The sequence below is a fragment of the Cheilinus undulatus genome, linkage group 22, assembly GCF_018320785.1.
Source record: "Cheilinus undulatus linkage group 22, ASM1832078v1, whole genome shotgun sequence".
In the NCBI taxonomy this organism is placed as follows: domain Eukaryota; kingdom Metazoa; phylum Chordata; class Actinopteri; order Labriformes; family Labridae; genus Cheilinus; species Cheilinus undulatus.
In genome coordinates, this window is record NC_054886.1 from 8,761,912 (window position 1) to 8,781,434 (window position 19,523).

Consider the following 19,523-nt stretch of genomic DNA (forward strand, 5'->3'; position numbering starts at 1 on the left):
CCCTACTTTTTTGAGATGTCTTGCCACCATTACAGTCAAAATAAGCCAATATATCTCATGAATGTTTTTTTTTTAACATCTGATATGTTGTTTATGCTCTATTGTAAATAAAATGTTGGTTTAGGAGGTTTGCAAACTTTTACATTTTGTTTGTTTACATTTTACTGAGCACCCCAGCGTTTTTGTAAAGGTGGTGGTACATCATTCTGGAAAAGGAGAAATTAGTCAATGAAGCTTAATGACTTTGGCTTAAGTCATCCACATAGCTGAAATGTTAAAAAGTATGATAAGGAGTGGATAAAGAGGAGAAGGGGTGTTTTGTCCCAGTGTGGAGAGGGTCCCTGTAGGCCTGCACAGTTTCTGAGCCTGAAGAGGAGGAGGAGGAGGAGGAGGAGGAGGAGGAGGGATGATTAGACGGAGAGTGTTGGATCACTGGAGGCAGGCAGGGTCCCTCGTGTGGGACACTGGAGCAATTATTATGATCCTGTCTCTGCTTTCTCTTCTCACTTTCTAACACTCTTTTTTATTTTCTCTTCTCCGCTCCAGCTCCAAAAAAGGATACGACTGAAGCCCAGGGAGAGGAGGGTGAGGGGGCGAGAAGAAAGGGGGAGAAACCAGAGGAGGAAACCCCCTTGTTAGACCCCATCAGAGGGAGTGGATGAGTGTGGTCGCCCAGCAGAGCCAGAAGGACTGATTTCCACCGCCGCCATGGGGTGAGTACGAAACATGAGTGAGGATGGAGGCTGTTGAAAAAGACAGACCGCAACCACAGCTATCCATGATGAAGTTTCCCATGTGTGTGAGAGTTTAAGTTTCCTGAGAGTGACGGAGCGAAAAGTGCTTTTCTAAGGCAGAGTTGTGCTTATTTTAGCAGATCTGCAGCAATAATTGTCTCCATAATGGAACAATCTGACTCTTTTATACCACACAGAGAGAAAAATTGGCTTAGCATGTTTAAAAACCACAACTTAAGGAGGACTGCATGCATAAAAGTTCCAACAAAATCTCTTTTTCCCTCCATTTTTGCCTGAACTCTCCAAAGTTCATTTAACCAGTGCCAGACTGAACGTGTCAGCTCTCACACTTTGGCAACCCCTCCTCTGGGATGATTTCTTTTTCATGTGCCGCCCACCGGGGCAAACATAAACAAACACATGCCGTCATTTTTTTTAAAAAAGGCTTGGATCCCACAGTCCGGCTTCTTGTGGCACCAGTCCCATCGAGGGTCATGGGACTTGTGGGCTGATCTGAACTGGTTCCAAAGCTTCTTCCTCACCTTTGACCACTCTTTTTTGACCACGGAGCATTGGGATAGGCCGAGTCAGCTGAGGAGAACAGAGAATTTGGCTTGCTGACTGGTCAGTTTTGTCTGTTGTTCTGTCTCTTGTGCTTTTACTTTCATTTTTCACTGAATGAGGTGCTTTCTTCCTTGTAAAACTTTGCACACATGCATGGTTCTGCAGCTTCTCCTCTTGGCTTTCCCTAGAGATTCTTGACATGTTTGCAGTTATCTTCAGCTCTGCAGACACAGATGGTGAGATTACCTTAGAGATTAAACACAGGCTGAACTTTGCACCTCTATGTCTAGCTTTGGGTTGCCAACATCAGTCCCAAGTAAAAGGACAAAATAATTTGTTTGGAGCTCAGTGTCACAGCAGTGTGAGTAAGGGTGACCATATTTCAATTAGGAACACTTAAGTTTCATGGGATACTCACGTGTATGAGCTCATAGTGCAGCTGGAGTTTTCATCCGTGTACTTTGGAGAGAGCCTTAGCAGATGAAACTCCAAAATCAACCAAACTTTGCACAAAAAATGTGACTGTTTAAGATCAAGAAACAAAATTAAAAAGAATGCATTGCTGTAATGGAATATATTCATTCATTTATTACCATTCTTTTACAACCTGCAACGTGACATTTGATTGCTTTTTAGCCATAACATGGTAGGCAAAGTGTGCAAGGTGTTTGCCTGGCTGTAGACCAGGGGTGCCAAACTCAATCACAGCAGGGGCCAGAGTCTCAGTTCAGGTCTAGCCTGAGAGCCAGTAATAAATAAGGGAGGGGAAACAAACTCACCCTGATGATAAATGATTCTGAGTTTTACAAAAGTCAAAATAAAAACTTTAAAGGCTCAAATCTCGAAGAGTCAAACTTAATAGTTACGGTTAAAATACATAATTAAAAGTCAAATAATATTATTAAAAGGCAAATTATATGAGATAGGAAGTCCAAATCATGAGTTCTACAGGCCAAAATATAAGATTGAATTCCAAGTTACGAGTTTAAAAAGTAAAAAGAATTAAAACTAATATCGTGAGATTAAAAGGTCAAAATAAGAGATTAAAACTAAAATCGAGAGGTTAAGAGGTCAAAATATGAGATTGAAGTCAAAATCATGAGTGTGAGAGGGCAAAATTTTAAATTAGGTCAAAATCATGATTGTGAAAAGGTCAAAATATGAGATTAAAATCAGAATTGTGAGTTTAAGAAGTCAAAATATGAGATTAAATTCAAAATCATGAGTGTTAAAAGGTCAAAATCTAAAATTAAAGTCAAAATCATGAGTTTAAAAAGTAAAAAAAAAAATTAAGACTAAAGTCAAAATCATTGGTGTGAAAAGGTCAAAATATGAGATAAAAATCAAAATCATGAGTGTTAAAAAGTCATACTATGACATGAAAGTCAAAATCATGAGTTTAAAAAAAGTACAAAAAACAATAAGATTAACGTTAAAATCATGATTGTGAAAAGGTCAAAACATGAGATTATACTCAAAATCATGAGTTTAAAGGGTAAAAATATGAGATTTAAATCCAACTCATAAGTGTTAAAGTACAAAATATGAGATTATCATTAGTAGCATGAGTTTAAAGGTCAAAGCAGGGATTAAGATCAAAATCATGAGTTTAAAGGGTAAAAATATGAGATCAAAATAAAGAAAAACACAAATAGCTGCGCGCAAACACTCATGATGCGCCTGTTTCTGTTGGTGTTGTAGCTATTGGCAAGCAGCTCTGTTGATGCAAATGTCTTTAGTTATGCATTAGTGTGAGACTTCCTGGCCACCATACAGCCCAGGCAGTGAGCAGGTTCCATTCTCATTCATTTGAGAAAAGCACAGTTTATTACGGTTGGACCTAAAATCCAACCCTCTCCCTCCTCGTTAAACAAACCTGTGATTGCTGATGAACTCATATCTAAATGCTTTAATAAAGCTCTCTATGTTCACGTCGTTGTTACAGCACTTGTATTTTGAAGTTTCATTTTGCTCATGCTGAGGTGTGTGAAGCTGATACTGACAACATCACTACTCGTGATTAAAGCACTCGGATGAAACAACTGTGGACGTTTACTGAGAAGAACTTGTAAGAAATAGCATCATCATTATCACTGATTTAATTTAGTCTTAACAGAGCTAGTGTGCAGAGCTACTGTGTTTATAACCGCTCCTCTGACCTCATTTAACACCACAGCCTGCTTTTTTAGACTTAAAACAAGCAAGTCATGATTTAGGATTTTATAATAAGATTACTGCAGTGCTAGGCTCAAGATAAACCAAGTTGATCTGTTGCAGCTTACAGCTAAAGCCCCAGACAGACCGACAGAGACGCTGTGCAAAGCAAGCACACTCGCTGTATGTTGCTGTTATTACAGACATCAAACTGGGTGAAGAACGCAGGTTTGATGGCAGATGGTAGACATGATCATGGGCCATTTAAAGTCAGCAGTATGAATGACATACAGCAAATAAACAGCAGCTCTAGTAGAGTTCATACTTCCTGGTAAAGTAGTTTTTGCATAACAAATAGTATCTCTACAGCTACCATAAACATTTTGTGTCTGTAATGGCGGACAGGACATGTCCTGTTAACATTGTCCCGTGGCTTTGAGAACTTTTGGATGAATTGATGTACCTTGATGCACTGTTGGAAAAGGTAAAACCACACAAAATTGCTTGCAAACAAGGCCGTATTTGAATTAGCACTGGACTTTTTCATTTTCACTGAGTTGCAGAAATGAAATAAGATCTTCTGCTCTTTCTACACCCATATCTGTGCATTTCATTGAGTTAAGAATGTGTGCACTTTACCATCTCTGCCACTAATAAAAGTTTGTGTTACCTGATCTGAAGGATGAGTTTATTCTGACTATATAAGGCCCTTTTCGCCTCGTCTTCTCCACTCTCTCTCCTCGTCCTGTAATCTTCCCCCCAGATCAGAACAGCGTAAATATCTCCAGGGACCTTCTTGCTTTGTTTTCACCACGGAGGATCAGAGATGTTTATTTGCAGAGTTCTTTTTAAATGATGTGGGGAAGTAGCACAGAGGCCTGCTTTAGCTCACAGACCTGTTGTGTACGACGTGCGGTGGAGGAATTAGAGGTTTGGTGGGAAATGAAGCAAGGCTGTTAAATCTCTGAAACGTATCATTAGTAAATCCTCATCAAAAGATCAGCAGCTTCACTTGGATTTGACTTCAGCTTTAATTGAATGAAAGTTGTGCAATTACCAATTTACGAGGGACAAAACCACGGTCTGTGGTTTAAAGCTGCTCAAGCCAGTATTTTATGTTTCCAGTGGATCAAATGTGACATGAAATCCGTTCCTTAAAATGTCAAACCTGCAGAGAAATATGACCAAACTCTGCTTTTCTCCTTACTGATTTGTTTCAGTGTGGTTCAGGGTGATAAATTTGATCAGTATGAGCAAAAGCTTACCAGACTCTGACCCCTACATGAGTCCACTTGTAGAGGTGGTATCAAGGATGATTAATGGGTACTCAGGCAGGGTAGGGAGGAGATGTGGATGTCTCAGTGCACTACAAAGTGAGGTAAACTGAGCAACCACCAACCAGCTGATATGTCAAAACACTAAGTATCAACATTAGGACCAATCTTATTTATAGGTGATTGGTAATTGGCTGCTCAAAAACTGGTTGGAGCCTCCCTAGATTTTGCATTTGATGTGATGTTTTTGCATTTCATGAATAGGGTTGGGCATTGTTTGAGATTTTTTTTTACAGTGCTAAATCGACATTTTTAAAGATGTACCAGTGCCTACTTGACTTTTATTGTTTACATACAGGTAAGTATTAAAGTTTGAGGCAGTTTGCACCCTGAATATTTGAACAACAGTAACTTCCTGTTGCATGGCGAGACATCAAACTTTGAAATACCACCAGAGCCATGCCTCTTAAGTTAAATAAATGGGCTGAATACCTTTTATTCAACAAGATCTTTACTGGCACTACACAAAATGTACATGGATTTGGAATTATTTTGAAGGAGTCCATCCTGGGGTTAATCTTTGAGAAAAAAAACTGGAAAAACTACTCTTAACAATTTGTCTTCAAAAAAGAAGAAGAAAGGCAGACTTCCTGTTGTTTTGGGGTTCAAGAGGCTTTTTGCAGGTCCAGGCATGATACATAACATACATACAGTTTTCAAAGTCCAGCTTTGAACATGCTGTGAAGGCTGTTTATAACTAATGCAGGGGGTGCCACTGAGCCATTAAGCCACGCCCATTTACATAGCCTAACTTAAACCTCAGTTTTTAACTGGGCTCATTCCCACCAGTTTTCATGAATATACAAGTGTTGTTAGCCCCTAAATAAAAGCCACTTCCTGTTTTCCTGCTTCATGGCAAGGTATGGTACAGCATGGCAAAAGGTTGAGTATTCGACCTGTGAACTTGGAAAAATCACTATGGATACCTAAGGATGTTTAACACCAATTCTACAACTTCCTGTTGTTTTGGGTTATGGGTCCAAGAGACTTTTTTGCAGGTCTTGGCATGATACATAAGCCTGCCAATTTTCAAAATCCTATGTCAAACATGTTGCTGTAGCGGATTTTTTATATTAATGCATAGGGCACCCCTAAAACCATTACTTCCTGTTTTATGGCGGATTATTCCTCAACTTGGCAACAGATAAATGTTTGACCTGTGAACTTGTAGAAGTGGTAGTGAGACACTTTAAGGGTGTTTCTGTGGGAGATTGAGTCACTGTTGTTGGAACTTTCCCTGTTTTAGATATTTTTTTTTTCTTCAGAAAAGTCAGCCATTTAGAGACATTAAAGTTTGACAGTCCACTATAGCCACACTGGTGAATTTCAAACACCTTGAATAACATTTTTTTCCACAAAGGTCTTTTCTAGCAGACAGTCAATTTTCAGGTCAATCAGACAAATGCCTTTGGAGGATTCGTTCTAGGAAAACCACCAGAAATGGCTGCTTGGACCCCCTTTTTTTTTTTTCAAAAAAAAAAAAAAAAATCACAATGGCAGACTTCCTATTAAGTTGGTGTTATGGGTCCAGGAGGCGTTATTGCAGGTCTTGGCATGATACATAAGCCTGCCAATTTTCAAAAACCCATGTTGAATATGTTGCGGTAGCGGATTTTTTGATTAATGCAGGGGGCACCCAGAAAATGATTACTTCCTGTTTCATGGTGAATTATGCTTTATCCTGGCAACAGAGTAAATGTTTGACTGGTGAACTTGTAGGAGTGGTAGTGAGAGACTTTTGGGGTGTTTCTATGGGAGATTGAGTCACTGTTATTGGAACTTTCCCTGTTTTTTTTTTTTTTTTTTTAGAAATGTCAGCCATTTAGAGACATCAAAGTTTGACCATCTACTATCCCCACACTGTTTGAATTTCAAACACCCTGAATAACATTTTTTTCCACAAAGGTCTTTTCTAGTAGACAGCCAGTTTACAGGTCAATCAGACAATTGCCTTTGGAGGAGTTCATCCTGGGAAAAAAAAAACACCAGAAATGGCTGCTTTGACCAATATTTTAACAAATATAAAAAAAAATCCAAACAGCTTACTTCCTGTTGATTTGGCGATACAGGTCCAAGAGGGTTTTTTTTTTTTTTACAGGTTCTGGCTAGCTGAATATGTGTGCCAAATTCTAAACTCCTAGGTTGAATGTGGTGCAGGCTCAGGGACAAAGCAGAATATAGGTAATTAGTGCCTTTCTCTCTGACTGGCAGGGGTTGTGTTGAGGTGGCAGGGTACCAAAATAAAGTACCAAAATATTTGTTCTGATTCAGCTTGGTAGCTACTGGACGTGTTGGCCGGCATCACATTAATACTGGATTTTGGCACTCATCCCTACTCATTAAATATTTTTGCAGTCAATTAAATGTTTTAGCACTCGACCTTCAGGGCTGCCATACTCTCCCTCCTCTTTCCCCCTCATCCCTGCTTTTCTTCCACATCTCATCTCATATTTTTGAGTTTATTTTTAACCTCAGAGTGGCTGTGAATAACTCGTCCTGAAATGGAAGTTTTCTGATGAACACAATGGGAACTTGGCTCCGTCACTGTCAGCCCAAGAGGGAAAAAGCGACTCATGTTACCTCAAAAGAAACGACGGCAGCCACATCAAAAGACGAGAGAGCGACCACGATGACAGAAAAAAAGAGAAAATGTGAGCCAAACATCAGAAACACAGATTTATTCACACTCTCTCCAAACGCCCCCCTCTGTATTCACGTCTTTGATCTGACTTGTTTTTCTCCTTTTCATTATGTAATTGTCGTTCCCGAGTGATGAAAAGCACATGGCCTTTGCTTACATGTTCTCATTATAAAGCAATAACTTCCAAGCGGGGCTCACAGGCCTAAACCAAATCTCTCCGTAGAGTGGTCATTAATCAAAGCGTTCCGCCCAGAAGGATTCCTCTTGCTGGAGAAAGAGCAAATATAACTCTGTATAAACAGACATGGCCGGCCATGGTGTTGAGATCCAATCAGAGCTCAGAAATGTGGCACAGGGTGAATGTGGTCAGCGAGAAACTAATCAGTGTTTAAGAAAATCTTTGTTATTAATGGCAGGGTTGGGACACTGGAGCCCTCCTGTATCAATCAACCCTGCAAGTCAATTTAGATTACCAGGAACAAATGGCTCGCTCTGCAGCACGTGCAAACGCTGTGCACTGTGTTTATGTTGTGGAGAGGCGACAAAGATTTCAAACATTTTAGGTTAGCACAGACCTTTCCCTGCACTTGTTGCTGCATGCTTATATGTCCACTTACTTTTCTAGCCAAATTTCTGGCCCTGTGTATGTCTGACGTGCAGGATGTTAATGTACATTTTAATTAATATTTTGGTAATATTCTTAATAGGATATATTGAATATTCAATTTGAGGTTACAGAGGAATAAAACAGTCACGTGAAGTTAGATTTTGAACAGATGTTTTGGCTGAGTGTCGGCCAGCTGGTCAGTGGCTGGGCATCTTCAGTGTCAGTCATTGAGACAGGGATGGGGGTCATGTTGAAAATTGACCATAAGGACTGGTAAAGGCCAAGCTTCAATAACATTTAAATTTAAAAATCTGAATTTCTTGGAAGTTTTCTTTTCAAAAGTCCATACTAATCTAAAATTTCAAATATTCCTGCATCATGGTCACGGGAGGCTGGAGCCCGTCCCAGCTGCCACTGAGCAAGAGGCAGGGTACAACCTGGACTGGTCAGCCAATTGCAGCGCTGACATGCAGAGACAAACAACCAGGCTTGCTCATACCTATGGGCTACATATTGTCATCAATTAACCTAATGAGAAGAGTGTCAAATAGTGCAATGCCTTGGAAACGTTATAAAAACATATTTCATGAAAACTTAAGTGTGATCAGCATACCGTGAAGGAATTTGTGGCTGATTCAGAGCACAGACAGGTTTGTGCAGATAAAGGCATAATGAGGACAGTTTCTGCCAGACAAATTCACCAGATTAAGAGAGCAGCTGCTAAAATGTCATTATAAAGCAGCAAACAGGTATTTGAAGCTGCTGGTGCCTCTAGAGTCCCACCAACCTCATGGTGTAGGATCCTCAAGAGGCTTGCAGTTGTGCATAAACCTACTATTCAGCCACCCCTAACCAATGTTCACAAGCAGAAACGGTAGCAGTGTGCCGAGAAATACTTGAAGGCTCATTTTCAAATAGTCTTGTTTACTGATGAGTGCCATGCAACCCTGGATGGTCCAGATGGAGGAGTAGTGGATGGTTGGTGGATGGCCACCATGTCCCAACAAGGCTGTGACACCAGCAAGGAGGTGGCCGAGTCATGTTCTGGGCCAGATTCATGAGGAGAGAACTGGGGGGTCCCTTTAGGGTCCCTGAAGGAGTAAAATGACCTTGGCAAAGTATATAGAGTTTCTGACTGGGCACTTTCTTCCATGGTACAAAAAGAAGAACCGTGCCTTCTGAAGGAAAATTATCTTCATGCATGACCAGTGCTGGGAGTAACGCGTTACAGTAACTCCATTACTTTTTATGGTAACTGGTAGTGAAACACATGTCTTTTTAAAATCAATAACGCCGTTACCTTTACTGGGAATTTAGATCACACGTTACTCGTTACTTTTACAGCCAACAACTCGTTGATGAAGGTTAGTAAACATCCGGTTCGGCAGACGACGTGACGGAGCGGAAAGCACATCTGCATCCTGAGAGAGAGAACTGCTTCTGCAGAAACACACAAACAACCACAGACACTGTTGCGCGCACACACACACGTCATGGCTGAGCACTCGAGCGTGAGCTCTCTGTATTTGAAACACCAGAATTACTTTTCCCTCCTCGGTATAAAGGACGAGAAGGAACAGGGAAGTAAACCTTTCCACCTCTAAGTACAGTAGTTTTAACTTCACAAAATGCCGAGTTAAACAACACGCTACAGCTGAACTAGTTTCCGGCGAGCTGGATACAAACACCGGTAACCCAGGTACAGCTCACGTTAGCCTGGCAGACCAAGCAGGGAGGAGCCACGCCATGCAAACAACCCAAGACTGGATTTAATTCACCAATAGCTGCAGAGTGTGTCACCATGGCAACAGACTGATAGCAAGGTATGTTGTTAAAGACACACGTCTGATATAAGCCGTGTAGTCTGCTGCCTTCAGAAAAATAACGAGAGAAAAAGATAAGACGAGGGATAGGACTGCCATGCAGAAAGATATTTAGAGAGACTTAATCTTTACTCTGTCAGTAGAGTATATCTATCTGAGACTTCTTAAACAGTGTAAAATGCTTTAACACTGTAAAAAGTTGGGAAACATTTCTCCTAAATTTTATTATTTCACCACGTTCCAACATATATGAAAATAGAGGTATTTCCTCTCACACTGCCACAACAACACACATGAATGTGATGTGTACAACATGTTAACATGTAACTTTGCCTGTGAAGATGTTTTTGATTGAAATAGCATTGGATTCCAGTAAATATGACCTCCTAATGCTGCAAATTCAACAAATGACCATTTTCAGTTCTTTACAACCTATAAAATGTTTTGAAAGTCTGTTGTACGTAATAATTTGGAACAGTGCATTTTGATTTTTTAAATTAGTTGTCAGTGGGAGGTTTATTCAATGAAAGGTGAATTATGTTCTAAAAGTAGATGATTTGGAAATTATACTGACTGTCATTTGCATCAAATATTTAGGAAAATCAGAGAGAAATATCATTTACATAATAATTTGGAATGCAGTGTAGGAACAACTTTGTCCGTTTTTGTGTAGCTTAGCCATTTTAGGTTAATTTAAGGAACTGAGGCAACAATTTGAAAAGTTCTAGTAAGTAAAAGACTATAAAATGTAAAAACATGAAAAATAAAAACATTTTGGAAAACATTGGATATGCAAAACCTTTTTGTTAAATGTAAAAAAAAGAAAAACAATCATTGATATTTAATGAAATTTTATGAAATCTAATTTTGTGAAATGCAAAAATATTCAATCAAACAAAAAATTTGGGACAGAATGAATTCAGTGGAACACAAACATTACATGAAACACAAAAATAATAAAAAGATGTTAAAAATAAAACTATTTCATAACTTATATAGCTTTAAAAAAGTGTCTTGCAATATTTTTGTGTGCCTCATGAACTATTTTTCTTTTTGACCCGCAGGGCTACCGTACTGAAGGGAACAGATGTTTAGAAGCTGTTTTCTGCTTCATTTACATCGTCTAGATGTCTTACTAAGGTGTCAGACTGAACTCCAAACCCCTCATACAGTACTGATTTTCCTCTGTGTCTTTAGATCGATACTCCGGGAAACAAAGATTGAGTTTTTCACGCCTGTCTCACACCTTCTGTCCAGATTTAAACACCGTATTCTCAGTGGTAAACCAACCAGAAGCTTTAATATCAGCTCACAGCCTGACCAGCTGGCTAATGTGCTGAATCTAGGACACGTTTTCGCCGCAGAGGTGAAGAGTCAGCCAGCCGGCGCCTCAGCGTTTATGCGAGCGAGGAAATTGACTCGATAAATCTGCAAAGGTCGAGAATAAACAGAATCAGGTCCACAGAGGAGAGGTGAATCATCTGACCGCTGATTTTAGCCTCTCTAACACCTGCTGTATATCTGCAGAAATAAGGATGCCTGGACCCTTCATGAGTTTAAAATGATAAGAAGATCTAATAGAAGCTACTCAATCTCCACAGTACATACTCAAACAGTCATGTTTATGTCCAGGACAGATTTAGACTCATTCATTTTCAAGACTGTTAATGCAAGACAGCAATCATTCTTCTTTTAACAACAGTCTGTAAAAATCTGGGAAGTGAGACAAGTTCTTGGAGTTTAGGGAGAGGAATGTTGTCCCATTCTTGTCTGAGCTACTTAGTCCTGGGTATTTGTTGCTGGGGTTTCCTTTTCTGATGCTCCATTGTTTTCTATTGGTGAAAGGTCTGGACTGCAGGCAGGCAAGTTCAGTACCCAGACTGTTCTATTGTGAAGCCATGCTGTTGTGATGGATGTTGTTCGTGGTTTAGCAGTGTCTTGCTGAAATAGTCATGGTCTTCCCTGAAAGAGACATTGTCTGGATGTTGGCATATGTTGCTCTAAAACCTCTATGTACTTTCCAGCATCAATAGTGCCTTTCCAGATGTGTAAGCTGCCCACGCCATAGGCACTAGTGCAACCCCATACCATCAGAGATGCAGGCTTGTGAACTGTACCAGGATAACAAGCTGGATGGTTCCTCTCCTCTTCGGTCTGAAGGACATAGTGTTAGTGGGCTCCAAAAAGGAGGTCCAGTTGTGAGTCATCTGACCACAGAACAGTTTTCCATTTTGCCTCAGTCCATTTTAAATGAGCTTTAGCCCAGAGAATACAGCGGTGTTTCTAGATCCTGTTCACATATGTCTTCTTCTTTGCATGATCCAGCTTATCTTAGATAGGAGAACCTTTCTTCATCTTTACTTCTGAGAGACCCTGCCTCACTAAAATTCTCCTTTTATACCCAGTCATGTTACCACTTACTTTTCCAGCCTTATGTTACCCTGTCCCTACTTTTTTGAAATATGTTGCTGCCATCAAAAAATAATCTGAGCTAATTTTTTTCATGAAATAGCTCAGATACGTTGTTTATATGCTACATTATTATTCACATTTTATTCATCCCAACTTTTTTGGAAGTGAGGTTGTAAATCAGTTCTTACCAGTTTATTTACTTATTAATCAAATGGAGAAAAGAGGTATTTTATGATGTTGACTTCTAGATTAAGTATGTAAATAAGTGCTGCCCTGCTGCACCAGTTAGGCCTCAATCCATGACTTAAGGTGGTCTCACATTGTGAACACAACACAATTTTTGCATCTCTTTTCAATTGATAAACATATTGTCATGATTATTTAAGAGTATAAACATGATAGATGAGTATGTTTGCATGCATCTTTGACACTTGAAAAGACATTACAGCCCCTGCAATTTGAAAATTCTAGGTCATATTGCATTTTAAACTAATTCAAATTAATTGTTCAGTCCTATAATAAGGCAGAGAGACCGACTCAGCAGACTGCCAGCATCTAGAGCAGACCTCCACGTGCTGCAGTGATCATGATTGATACCAAAGCTCAGCTCTACCACCCAACCTGTTACCCAACACCTACAGCTGCCTATTCATCAGCAGGCTGATGCACTGACACTAACCCAGTTAGCAGAGCAGACGGAGAGCACAGGAGCTCACTGAGGGAGCAGAGGTGTTTATTTTCCTTTTAATAAAACACCAATGAAATACGGCTGAGGAGATTTAGTCTCTTTGTGACTGGTGGAGTTCAACGGTTCAGACTTTTCATTTTGAAGTAAGTCTGGCACACACTAGAGGATTTTTTAAGTCTTTAAAGGTTTTGAAAATATGACAGACACCACACTCTCAAAACCAGAAATCTAATGAGGTCAAACTTGACTTTACACACACATGATCTGTTTGACAAGCTGCAAGCTTCCTGGTACATTCATTGTGGTATTGATTTTATACATGTAAATTCACCACCACTTCTTGATTTTTGCCACAAATCAAGAAGTTGCTCCTTCATTTCTGATGACCATCTAACTTTCTGCTTTCTGTTAACTGTCATAACCATCGCAGTTTTTGTTGTGCTTCATCTCCGGGTTAGTTTGCTTCCTTATTGACTACCTCTTGTTTTCGCCACAAATCAAGAAGTTGCTCTTCCTTTTCTGATGTCCATCTAACTTTCTGCTTTATGTTAACTGACATTACCATGGCTGTTTTTGTTGTGCTTCCTCTCTGGGTTAGTTTGCTTCCTAATTGGCTCGCTCTTGATTTTTACCACAAATCAAGAAGTTGCTCCTTCATTTCTGATGGCCATCCAACTTTCTGCTTTCTGTTAACTGTCATTATCATAGCTGTTTCTGTTGTGCTTCCTCTCTGGGTTAGTTTGCTTCCTTATTGACTACCTCTTGATTTTCGCCACAAATCAAGAAGTTGCTCCTTCATTTCTGATGCCCATCTAACTTTCTGCTTTATGTTAACTGTCATTACCATGGCTGTTTTTGTTGTGCTTTGTCTCTGGGTTAGTTTGCTTCCTTATTGACTGCCTCTTGATTTTCGCCACAAATCAAGAAGTTGCTCCTTCATTTCTGATGTTTATCTCAGTTGCCTTTGCTGACTATGGTTGTAAGGCAGACCAAAAATCAGCATGATACCTTGTACTGTGCATGGCAGGTTCCAATGAATGTTGAGTTCCTAATTCTCTCAGATTTAAATCAGGGAGACTGGGGCCCAGATCCGAGTTAACCTTGAATTCTGGTCTGTGTCCACTTAAAGAGGTGGTCTTGTATGGCGTCAACATTGTTGCAGCACTCAAGAGAACATCTTAACATTTTGAGAGCATGACTTATTGATTTTGGACTTAGATTTTTCTTCAAACTGTCCATTAAAAGACGTCTTTCTACTCTAAACTGTCTCCTCGTGTTTCGATTATCTCTGTTTGTGCTCAAAATGTCTGTTAGCCCTCAAATCTTTCATTGCTTTCTTATTTCTTGCACTCATGCTCAAACCACTCTACTCTCAGAGTGTTTCTGCTTATTTGTGAATCTGCTACTGTCTGAATTTTCTCTGCACGTACTCTACACTCTTTCTCAGGCATGACTCATGTGGGTTTCAGCAGTCACAGAGATATGAATCCAACTGTGCTTTAGTATGGGATGCTTGTCTGTGTGTAAAGCTTTAAATGCAATCCTAACCATCTCCTGTCCCTTTAAAAACCAACATATCTGCTCGGCATGGGCCCATTTTGTCCTACACAGCTGATGCTGAAGTAGTAACAGGGTCATTGTTGGTGTCTTGGAAGTAATGAAAACATTCATAGTAGTAGGATGGATGCCGTTGTCTGCACAGAACATAAACAAATTCCAAACAAAGTGGTTGCCTTGGTAGTCTTCTTCTTCTTTGCAGATTTGCAAACAAACTAAAAGCACACCACTATCTTGGGGACTGTTGTGTGTGTGTGTGGGGGGGGGTGCACATACTCATAAGTTACAATAAATAGCAGATTCAGCCATTGCATTCACACTTAAAAGCTGAATTTCCTCTCTTTATATTGCATAAATATTATGCTGTATAATTTCTTGATTAAAGTATCAGCAGACTAATAGATTTGACTGTTGTTCCTGTGGTCCTCATTAGTAATCAGTATTTCTGTCAAAGGTCTGTGTTGACTCTCTGAGTTACAGACTGAAGTTCAGCTTCTAGTTACACTGATTAGCTCGTTTCAGAGCTGATCAGAAGATTAAACACACTTTAACCAGATACACTGGGACACTTTAAAGCTAGCCTTCATGTTAGACTAGACTGTGAAGTTGGAAAAATAATTTTCAAATACACTTAAATGAGCCTTTTTTTCTTTGAAAGATATACATATATTAACCTTTCACCTTGCTTTCTATAGATAAGGGAATATAAATATTATCTGGTAATCTTGAGACGGCAGGATTAAAATCATGACTGCAAATACAGCTTATTGTTGCTATCAAATAGGTCAAACTAGTATGATGGTATAATTTGATTGAGACCAAATTTCTAATTTTACATAACAATTATGTTAAAAATAATGATAATTATAAAGCAAACAGCAATAGGCAGGTTTCATGATTTACACTAGGGATGCACGATTTTAGATTTTTGTTGATATCTGATACTCTGATATTTACAGATTAATTTTAGCAGATATTGATCAGGAGAGAGGGAAAAAAATCAATACAGCATAGTATCGTGATATTGTATCAATTAAAAATGAATTGTTCAATGAACTGAAAGGGTGATGGTTAGTACAACAAGTATGGCAGCACCAGGGAATGGACATTAGGAATGCAAGCAAGGCATGGACGAGATTTGCAGGGAATGCTGCATGAAGATAAATCAGCTAAACAGTTGAAAAAATGGTAAAGATAGCAGTCTATCGCAATACTCGGTGTACTACAAAATGTTTAAAATCGCTATAATATTGAATCTCGACCCAAGTGTCATAATTCCGCCACCAGTGATTCCAATCCCTAATATTGATCCTGATATTCTAATATGTATTTCAGACCTAAAACATCAGTCCTTTAAACACATTTTAATGTAAAAGGGTGAACAAAGAAACAAACTTGAGTACTGAAAACACACTTTGCAGTTAAAAGATTAAGAGTGAACTTAAAAAAGGACCTTCACTGGTGTTGGTCTGTTGGCCCGGCCTAAAACTTAACAAACTTATTAGTACAAATGGTAAAAATTTACCGTCGATATATATGCTGCCAAAATATCAGTTTTAAATATTGGCAGAAATTTTGATATCTGGCAACACTGATATCAGGGCGATAATGTTGTGCATCCCTAATTAGTTAGAAAATCTCAGTTTCAGCCTATTTAATTCAGAGTAGAAGAAGAGTGAGAACAATTAACCCTTAAGAGATCCAAGGGACGTTTTGTGCCATTCAGTTTTCCATTATCAAGCCATTTTGGCTGTGTTTAATAAAAAAAAAAAAAAAAAAAGCTCAAATTAGCCTAAAACGGCACATTTGTTCCTAAGGACAAAAAAATGTTTCATTGAAAACCATTGAAAGTTCAGTTTTTGATCCCAGATTTATCTTTACATAATGCAAATTTTTTATGTAAAGCTTTCATTTTAGACTACTACCTTTCAATGTCTATTTTTTACATTTGTTCACCAAATGGTGCTATTTTTTTCCCTGTTAAAAACATGCTGCAAAATTTCACACTTTTTACTGTTTTCTACAAGGGTGCTATGGAAATAAGTGTGTGTTGCTATCGATGTTGGATAATGGTGTATGTGTAAAAAAAGGGTCTGTGTGTATTTTATTTGAATTTTTATCATTTTGTTTTGTTTAAAACAGTGGAGTTTTGTAAGCATATTCACCTTTAAATGGTTAAAAATTCAGAAAATGGTAAAAACCCAATTTTTTGTCATCAGGGACAAATTTGTTAGGGTATCAAAGGAACTCTTAAGGGTTAAACATCCATGTCATCCTCACTTCCTGCAGCTGTAAAATCACTGCTTTCAAATTTGTGCCATTTGCCAAATATTATTGAAACGTGGTATATGGGTTTGAAATATTACTCCTGATGCCTCCATGTGCCAGATTCTTGAAGAGTGGACCCCTGCTAAGGTGTAATTTTGCATTTTTTATTATTATTATATTATTATTATTATTATTTTTTTTTTTTTACAAAACTGCTACATGCATGTGGATAACATGTTGCTGTGCATTGCCAAAAATCTATATTTCATGATGTCTCCACAAGGTGGTGCTGAAGTGGAGGATTTTTAAAGTCACAAAATTACAGCTTTGACTTTTTTTTTATTCATCATTAGTTTAGCTTACCAAGCAGCATCTTACTAACTAAATATTACAGTTTATTCATGAGCTGTAATAAATTTAAAGCAGGCAACTCATACTTGCAGTGATTTTCCCTCCGTGACACAACCTCTCTGTAATTATTGACCAGGGAGCATGAGGACGAGCTGTTTGTTCTGATCAGACACCAGTGCATCATGGGACATAGACAGTGTGTGCAGTATGCATGTGTGTGTATGTTAGTAAGCAAACACCATCTGAGCTCAACCCTGGGGCATCACACACTCACACAGCTTTAATGAGTGTGTTTCCACTTCACACTTTCCCCAGTGTTTCCACATGATTATTTTTCCATGAACATCACACCACAAACATCACACCTGCCATGGATAGAAGAGGGTTTCACTTTAAAGTGTCTAATTTTAAATAATATGTGAGATTGTATTTTGTCTGATTGATGTTATTCTGTTTGTAGTGTTATCATAATACCAGAATATTACATTGTGACATAACAATTATAAAATCTAACAGTGTTCTTGGGGATTTTTTATTGTAATGAAGAAAAACTGCAGGCAAACTCCTGCACATGGTCAAAATTAAACATGTAAAACATACAAGAATTTCCATTTCCAAACCTCCAGTGCATGGATATATTTCACACTCATCTGGGAAGCTCCCATATGAAGTGTTTGGGAAGGGCAGGACTTTTCAAAAAATTCTTGGAAGGTGATTGGATGAACACTCTGTCTGGTACATTCATGATGGGCCAATCAGAGCGACAAGACAACATGAGGTAGTACACATGCACAGCTCTGGTGCTAACCTCAGCTATACAAGCTAGCGCTGCCGTACTTTATTACAGAACTTATCAGTGGATAAAATTCATGTCAAATCCTATTGAGAGACATGCAAAACATCTCTGCTAAGAGAGGCTTCCACTGTGGCTCTTTGCTCTTGTTTTATTAAAGAAATGTGGCCAGTTTAGATTAAACTATGTCTATAATATGTCAGCGATACACACAGGCTTGTCCCACAAAAATACCTTGTGTTGTTATTGGTCAGCAGTGGTTTTGTCTTTGGAACTCTCCCATGGATTTTTGCCCAGCCTCTTTCTTATTGTTAAATCATGAACACTGACCTTAAAAGAGTCAAGTGAAGCCTGCTGGTCTTTAGATGTTGTTTTTGTGTGTGTGTGACCTCCTGGATGAGTTGGCATGCCCTCTTGGAGTCATTTTGGTAGGCTGGCCTCTCCTAAGAAGGTTCACTATTGTAAGTTTTCTCCATTTGTGGATAATGGCTCTCTCCATGGTTGACTAGAGTCTTTGAGAAATTTTGGTCGCCCACTCACTCATGGGAAGGCTCACCATTGTTCCAAGTTTTCTCCATTTGTGGATAGTGGCTCTCGCTGTGGTTGGCTAAAGTCTTAGGGTATTTTGGTTGACTACTCACTCATTGGAAGGTTCACCACTTTTCAAAGTTTTCCCCATTTGTGGATAATGTCTCTCAGTGTGGTTGGCTGCAGTTCAAACACCTTAGAAATGTCTTTGTAACCCTTTCCAGACTGATAGATGCCAATGACTTGTATTTCTATAGATAGCTTCATGATGTGTTTCTTTCTGAGATCTTTTAGCCTACTTCACTTTGTGTGACAGGTTATATTCAAAAGATTTCTGGATTCAACAGGTCTGTTAGTAATCAGGCCTGGGTGTCTATAGCGAAACTTACCTAGGCTTTCCAAAAAATGTGTTTCAGTCACTCCTGTAATATATACAGTCTGGCAGAGAAGGCTCTCCTGTAAAGATGCTCCCTGGGTTAGTCAAGCAGCATAATTTAACTTTTCATGACTAGAAATCATCATACAGATGGATTCATTAATGACAATACATACTGAATAAAACAATATTAGTTCAAAAGCAATTAATACATAGTGGCGTGAAACAAAATATGAAGGTGCAACAAGCTTTATGCTATAAAGGACGAGGCTGGGGTGGAGGACGTTGAGCTTTGCCAGCAGCAGCAGTGTGGTGCATCAGCATTAATGCAACTCTTTGACACAGTGCCAGGTTATGCAAAAACATAATAAATCAGCGCTTTAAGTGTAAACACATTCCTATGATCTTGATCATGCTTCATCTTTGGTGTTGCATTTGCTTTTTGTCCAAATAGTCGTCTCATCTGAACATACGTAGATGCAATGATCATTTTTGCAATCATGCATATACTGTTTATGTTTTTGTGTCTTGCAGTTGTGCAGCAAAAGCCTGTTAGTGATGAGATTCTCCTGACTCTGGGACAGAATAAGAAACGATCAGGACTTTTTTCCTAAGAATGAGAAACAGAATGCCTGAAGTCTGTTGATGAAGCAGTGAAGAAACTGCTGACCCAGCTGCGTTAGCATCACTGAT

General features: G+C 39.0%; 1 protein-coding gene across 2 annotated transcripts in view; it reads left to right on the top strand.

Moving 5' to 3' along the window:
* The first annotated feature begins 429 nt into the window (after positions 1–429).
* pde5ab (phosphodiesterase 5A, cGMP-specific, b) overlaps positions 430–19,523 on the top strand; it is a 141,993-nt gene continuing 122,899 nt past the window's right edge. Inside the window, exon 1 of one of the 2 annotated variants that reach the window (XM_041779098.1) lies at positions 430–713. In XM_041779098.1, the coding sequence (XP_041635032.1) occupies positions 709–713 (5 nt within the window). In that variant the 5' untranslated portion in view covers positions 430–708. Of the gene's footprint in view, positions 714–1,002; positions 1,359–19,523 lie in introns of those variants that run through there. The other variant, XM_041779099.1, reaches the window with a different exon arrangement.